The sequence below is a fragment of the Corticium candelabrum genome, chromosome 9 (genome assembly GCF_963422355.1).
Source record: "Corticium candelabrum chromosome 9, ooCorCand1.1, whole genome shotgun sequence".
Classification (NCBI taxonomy): domain Eukaryota; kingdom Metazoa; phylum Porifera; class Homoscleromorpha; order Homosclerophorida; family Plakinidae; genus Corticium; species Corticium candelabrum.
In genome coordinates this window covers 2,630,003-2,637,502 of record NC_085093.1, presented here as the reverse complement: position 1 = coordinate 2,637,502, position 7,500 = coordinate 2,630,003, and the positions used below count along the sequence as shown (strand labels likewise).

Here is a 7,500-nt window from a genome sequence, read left to right as displayed (position 1 = left end):
CTGGGCGCCCATCAACCTGGCAGGTGAGCCCAGCAGGGTACATGTTTCTGTGTAGTCCACACGGCGTTCAATGACTAGCCAATTCGATATAGATTGCAGGCATTACGGTGACCACGAACTCTGTGCAGCACGCCTAGTGGATATCAATGACCACCAGAAAAGCGTTGAATGTCATCGTCAACGGATTGTTTGCCAGACCACAGAAACTCCCCAACGACTGGAACGAGTCATAGTCTCATGGATAAAGCTAGAGAAACATGAGAAAGAAAGACAGACAAATTTCATAATTTACTGTCATCACTGGGGTTTGAACCCCCAAACCATGGAGTGGTAGCCATTGTCGCTACCACTAAGCCACGGTGGTGACTTTGTATATTTTTATATTTATATTTTTAATTTTTTTAATTTTATTTTCTATATTTTTATATTTTAATTTCTTATATATTTTATATATTAATTATTTTTTATATTTATTTTCTATATTTTAATTTTCATATTTTTATATTTTAATGTTATATATTTTATATATCTATTATTTTTATATTTATTTTCTATATTTTAATTTTTATATTTTTAATTTTTATATTTTTAATTTTTATATTTTTAATTTTTATATTTTTAATTTTTTATATATTTTACATATTTTTATAATTTATGTATTTATTATTTTTATAAGAAATAAATTTTATATATTTATTATTTTTTATATTTTTTATATTTTTAATTTTTAGTTTTTATATTTTAATTTTTATGTTGTATATTTTAATTTCTTATATATTTTACATATTTAATATATATTTTTATATTTTAATTTTTAAAAAATATGAAAAAATATAAATTAATATAAAAAATAAAATATAAAATTTATTTATTTATTTATTATTATTTTTTATAATATTTTTAATTTTTTTTGATCTGTAAATAGTCTTGAGGGAATGAGTAACAATTTCCAATATTTAGTTGAACGATAAAACATTTACATTATAATTTATTGCTGTTGACAAGTCTAAAACATTGTGTATACGGCAATAACAACCTTGACACTTTGACTCACTATTCATTGCCATTGCATTAACTTGTGTGTCTACAGAGAGTTCGGTGAAGACAGACCAGATCGACATTCTAGATTCCAAGAAGAGTTACAATATCTGTACGTAACTTCATGCATTAGCAATCATTTATACTTGCCACTCATAGTCGTTTTGTACAGCAATTTTGATTGGTCACTTACGACTTTCATTTGAGGATATCAGAGATTCCGTTCTAGCCATGGACAACAGATCATTTTCACAACAGCATTTGAGGCAAATGGAAGCATATGCCCCCGAGGCAGGCGAGGTCTGGCTAATTGTTTCACGTATGTCATGTTCGTTGTTATAACCGCATTTTAACAGATGAGGGCATATGAAGAATTTAGAGGAGACACTACGAAATTGAGCAGCGCTGACAGGTTTAGCATGATGGTAATGATTTGCTGCATATCAAATGCTGTAAAACCAGATTCATGCAATGACACACACACACATACATTTGCCCTGTTCTGTCCTGTTAAAAAGCTACCATAAGACGGTCACGCTTGCCTCCAAGAGGCAACAAGTCCGATGAATAAACATTGTGCTTGCTAGAATTCTACACATCTGTGAACTGTCAATCCTCCTTTACTTCTGAACCATTTGAGACAATTTGAATATTGGATTGCACCCTGTTGTTCCCTTATTTGTTTCCTTCTTTCTTCCATACACTTGTGTCTTGCCTTATCTCTCTGTCTTCTAAAGGTCCTGGAACACACCTCACACATCGCATCCCTGACTGCCACCGGAGGACATGACATGTCCCCATTCTCTCTCTCCAACGTTCTAAACCATCACGACACAATGTACTTCAGCCCGCTCTCGACCTCACAGCCTTATCATACCATTCCTCCTTCAATGTCTTTAAAATCTCTTCTCTTCATATCTCTTCCTCTCTGCTTTGGACCACGTCTGGGACGGGGCTGAGGCAACGAACCAAATAAGGTTGATTTTGGTATTCTGTGGTCTGGCATCCTAGCTAGGTGTCCCAACCATTCCAACCTTTTCCTCTTCACTTTCTCAGATGCAGTCTTCTCATCTCCCCACCTCCTCCTCACTTCTGCCATTGTGATGTGCTCAGACCATTGTTGCTTGTTGGAAATGCCCAAGATACTTCTAATGCATCGATGGTGAAAGGTGTTCAGCTTCTTCTCTTGCTTTCTGAGAAGGACCCAACATTCTGCTCCATAAAACAGCACAGACATAACACACGCATTGTAAAGTATTCTCTTTGTTGATATCTTTAGGTGTTTATCAATAAAGAGAGCCTTTCTCAAAGCCCCAAAAGCCCTTGACGCTTGAGCTACCCTTTTGTCTACCTCCACAGTTATTTGCCCAGAACTGGTAATGACAGACCCAAGATAAGAAAACTCATCTACCATCTCAATGTCTCCTCCCTCAAGCGCAACAGGCATTCGATCATTTTCCTCAACCAGTCTTCCTGTTATCATGTGTTTGGTCTTGGGAATGTTAACAGTCAACCTAAAATCTTTGTTTGTTTGTTGGTATTCCATTGCTGCCTTTTCTGCACCTTATTTTCATGATGAAGAAAGAGCTGCATCATCAGCAAATTGACATTCTATTATCTTCCCTTTACAAGCGTTCTTAGTATACCTCCTGAACCATTTCTTGTCCTGTTTGTACTTGATCGTAATGCCCACTCTTTCAGTATCCTCTACCCTAACCAACCACCTCTCTACAGCTAAACATGTGTACAAGTTGAACAACACTGGACCCATACAACAACCTTGTCTCAAACCATTTTGAACCTCAATCTCCTCTAACATTGTTCCATCCAAACGAATTTTTGCTTTCATGTCTTGATGAAAAGACATGATCAGCTGGATTGCTCTTTAGGTACGCCAAGCTTCTCTAATGCTTTCCACATCACCTGTCTTGGGACAGAGTCATAAGATTTCTTCAAATCAATAAAGGTGAAGAAGGCCTTAGATTCATGTTCTAAAGACTTCTCCATCAGCTGACGTATAGTAAAAATCATGTCTGCATAGCTTCTTCCTTTCCTAAAGCCACACTGCGAATCAGTAACTCATTCTCAGCTAACTTTTGTTGTCTTTTCTATAGGATTCTGGCCACAATTTTCTCGATTGCATCCAAATTGAAGTTCCCCTCTAGTTGTCGCAATGGTTGAGATCACATTTCTTAGGAATAGGAATTAAGATAGCATCACGCCAATCATCTGGAACACTCCTCTTCTCCCACACATCGTGCACCAATCCAATAACCTTTTAGAAAATTCATATCCAATGCAAGCAGCCTTAACCATCTCTGGAAGTGTACTAGATTCACTACCAGCTCTACGGTTCTTCACCTTTACAATAGCGTTTGACAGCTCCTCCTCTGTTGATAATTCAGCCATTTCTGGCTTCAGTTGTCTTTGTGTTACTCTTTCTAACTTTTCCATATCAAACTCACTTTGTACGTTGAGGATGTTGTTAAATTGTCTTCTCCATCTATCATGCTGGGACTCAGTAGTGGTACATACATTACCATTCTCATCTTTTACCACAGTCGATCTCATTGGCACCACATCTCTTCTTCCTCTTTGAATGTCATGAATACATTTCCATACATGCTTCCCAACGTGTCTCCCTCGCTCTGCTTTCAAAACTTTACGTTGGAATCAGGCATCCTTAGCTCTTCTCACTGCTTGTAATGCTGTCCTTCTTGCAATTCTGTGTTTCTTCTTTTATCTCTTTCCCAGTGCTAAGCCACAACACATATAGCCTATTTCTCTCTAAGAAGAGTAGTTTTAGATTTTCCTCACTCTCTCTAAACCAATCTGGTTGTCTCCTATCTTCATATCTAAGTTTAGTCTTTGCCCCTTGATACAATGCCATCCCACTTCTCTTGTACACACTTCGTCTCATCCCACTCTTCCTGTAACCTTTGGTTAACACTCCTCACAAAACTACCCATACATGTCTCTTTGCCCCTCTCATCAACACATCTGCCTTTCAACTTTGACACATCCCATCTTCTCACAGCTGTTCCTGCAGCATCCCCACTAAATGACTTTTTCTTCTCAACCACCACTTTAGCTCTCAACATTCTATGATCAGTGTTGCACTCCACACCACGCATCACAGATACATCCATGCACTTCCTCCTATGACCGTTCCTCATAATCACATAATCAATGCAATGCCATTTCAACGACTTTGGGTGCTGCCAGGTCTGCTTGTGAATTTCTCTTTTCTTAAACCAGGTGTTGCAAATGGTAACTTCATTTATAGATAGAAAAGACAGCAACTCTTTTCCAGCTTATGGACTGTTTACATCCGGAAATTAATCTCACCATATCCATGAGGGCCTCTCTCATACCACCAGTCATCATCAACACCTCTTGAATCCACACGAGCATTAAAATCGCCCAACATCACATAACACTCATTTGATGGAACAGATGAGACAGCAGCTTGAAGATTGTTATAAAATTTAATTCTCTTCCCTACTTGCAATGAATGTAGGAGCATAGCAAGATAGAACATGCAGTCGTCCACAACCAATCTCCACAGCAGCAGTAACCAACCTCGAGCTTCAAGCTTTCCACTGACTACCACCTGCCTTCCACACATGTATAGCTTCTCCAGATAAGACTATGACAACCCCTTTCCTCTTTACCTTTTTTTCCTGAGTCAGGAACATCCCTGCCAGTTGTCAACACAACACTACCTCCAATTCTATACGCATCAACTCCAAACCATTTGGTCTCCTGCAATGCAGCCACATTCACTTGGTATCTGTCTAGTTTGCTTATAACTTGGTCTATCTTTTTTTCATCAATGACACTCACATCACAACTGAAACGTCTGGCAATCTCACTAACAAACATCAACTAGCGTTCTCACATTCCAAGATGCCATCCCATGCCATGCAAATTTTCACGCATCCGACTTGCTCTATGTGCATCATTCGATATCTCGCCCTGAGAGGGTTGCAAAACCCCTGCAGGGGAAGCCTTGGCATGAACTGAGTGATGCCATCATTCGACACCCTGTACTTCGGATCAAAAGACTCCAAGACTCCAGTCAGCTGTAGCCAGTGTTCACAAAGTGAAATACGGTTGCCCAGGGGTCACCACGGGGAGGCGCTGACTAATATAGCTCTTACAAGAACTGACCTACACACACACACACACACACACACACACACACACACACACACACACACACACACACAAATTGCAAATGGAAAATGGCAAAATGGCAAATGGATAAGGAGCTGCTGTTTGTTATGGTTACGCCCTCCGGCCAGATGGCTGGGTTTCTGTGAACTGTGCAGGAGCATAGGCCATACTGAGCAATCTCCTGGAGCCTGGCCAGGTACTTGCAGGAGCACCAACTGCGACGCCAACTGTGGTGTGGGCACTCGAAGTCCCACCAGGACCCCAGTGGCTGATGGACTTTGTTGCAGTCGGAGGCCTTTGCCACTCCAGTCAAAGACCAGGTACTCATTTATACTCCTGAATCGAGAGAGCCAATTGTGTGTGAATTTCTTTCCCAAGGAAATTATGCCATAGCTCGCCATTACTGTGACTTGAACTTGCAACCCTGCAAGTTTCCGGATGTAAACAATCCATAGAACACTCTCTAACTAACTGAACCATCGCACCATACACACACACACACACACACACACACACACACACACACACACATTTTCGAACACTCGTTTGGAGCCAATTTGCTCAATACTGGTTAGAGTCACACAAATTCCTGGTTTTACAGTAACTACATGACGTTGTAGTAGGATCTCAGTCTTGGGTCTCGTATTCTAGATGAGTACAATACCACAATATCAGGAGCGGATCCGTGTTATGGCCTTCAAATCTCACTTCTATGATAAAGTTGATGAGATTGAGCCGGTAAGCTAGTGCACACTAACACGCATCACGACTCTCAGTGTTTACGTACGATCGAATGAGCAGGACTTTGAAGACATCATATTGGCATCGACGGAGCTACAAAACAGTATGAAGTTTAAGAAACTTTTGGAGGTAGGCATGATGTTACTGTGTAAATCTCGTGTACATGGACATGCATATGCATGTTGTATGATGTTGCTAGAGTCACATACTTGTTGCTTGCTGTGAAAATGTCAGCAAGACGTTTGAGTTGGGTTTTGTCAATACAAATCTTTAGAAATGTTCAGAGTATCGGCGAAGGCATGCAGGGGCGTAACAACAGTTGGGCCAGAGAAAAGAACTTTTGCGACGAGGCAATTAGTGTAACTTTTGGTTTAGTATATGGATGATTAAATATATTATTTATTGATTTATTTATTTGGATTGTAAGTAAGGTGCAAGTATGGATAGCCTCAAACTCCAGCTTTTCTCTATCGCAGGACTTACTTCACATGTTTTATAGGGTGCGTTAAACCACGCCTTTTAGCATGCTAAGCTCAACCACTTGTGCTTGCTACGCCGAAGGCTAGCTATACGTGTTATCTTATTTATTTCACATGACCGTAGGAAGCATGTGACTGCAATGGCCATAGCCATACCACATTTTAAAAATGAACTTTTGCCAGCCGTCCATTAGTGTATACTTCCGGCTTAGAAATAGGTGATTAAATAACTACTATATGTTCTACCACACTGTGCTACGTACAAAACATTCGAGGTCGTCAAGTTTTTCAATATTCAAGGTTTTCAGTTTAGTGTTAGTGAGGAGCAACTAAGATTATTTGGTAAGTTTTTAGTGTTCTAATGGTTGAAATGATACACAGTTAGCGCGCGCTAGTTTGGACAACCACGCCTACTTAACGCGCGTTAGACCACTTTAAGTTGCTTCTGACGCCCTGGATTTTATCTGCATCCACTTTGTTATTATCAGGAATTTTTGAATACATATTTTATGGCTATCGAGATGAGTATGGTAGGGTGGCATCTAATTATATTTTAGTGATTGGCTTTTCTGGTGTGTTACAGCACGTGACTATTAAAGCAATCATTAAAATTTAAATTTGTATACTTTCATTGATATATATTGGACACACAATTAATGCATGTTTGAGTGCATTATTTCAGGTTTTAGAGGTGTATGTTGATGTTAAGTAGCCTAGTAATTATTAGTAACCTGTCTGTTTGTCACGTTGATATTAAATAGCTTAGCAGTTAAACTATGTTTGTCACATTGATATTAAATAACTTAGCAAACAACCTGTCTGTTTGTCATGTTACATTGATATTAAATAGCTTAGCAATTAACTGGTTGGTTTGTCACGTTGATATTAAGTTATGTTGATATTAAATAGTTTAGCAATCAACCTGTCTGTTTGTCGTTTGTTTGTGTGCGTATGTCAAATCGACTTTTGTGCTTGTCATCTTGCCATTGCATTTAGCTCATTTTGGCCATCGGAAACTACATGAACACTGGCAACATGCGAGTAGGTGGAGCCAGTGGATTTC

The 7,500-nt window shown here is 39.1% G+C and overlaps 1 protein-coding gene across 2 annotated transcripts in view; it reads left to right on the top strand.

Annotated features, from left to right (window-relative positions):
- LOC134184828 (delphilin-like) overlaps positions 1–7,500 on the top strand; it is a 24,019-nt gene that overhangs the window by 10,337 nt on the left and 6,182 nt on the right. For both annotated transcript variants that reach the window (XM_062652584.1, XM_062652583.1), the window contains exons 17-22: positions 1,091–1,150; positions 1,211–1,338; positions 1,395–1,463; positions 5,869–5,955; positions 6,019–6,087; positions 7,434–7,500. The exon at positions 7,434–7,500 is cut by the window's right edge and continues 20 nt beyond it. In XM_062652584.1, coding sequence (XP_062508568.1) covers positions 1,091–1,150; positions 1,211–1,338; positions 1,395–1,463; positions 5,869–5,955; positions 6,019–6,087; positions 7,434–7,500 — 480 coding nt within the window. The remainder of the gene's footprint in view (positions 1–1,090; positions 1,151–1,210; positions 1,339–1,394; positions 1,464–5,868; positions 5,956–6,018; positions 6,088–7,433) is intronic.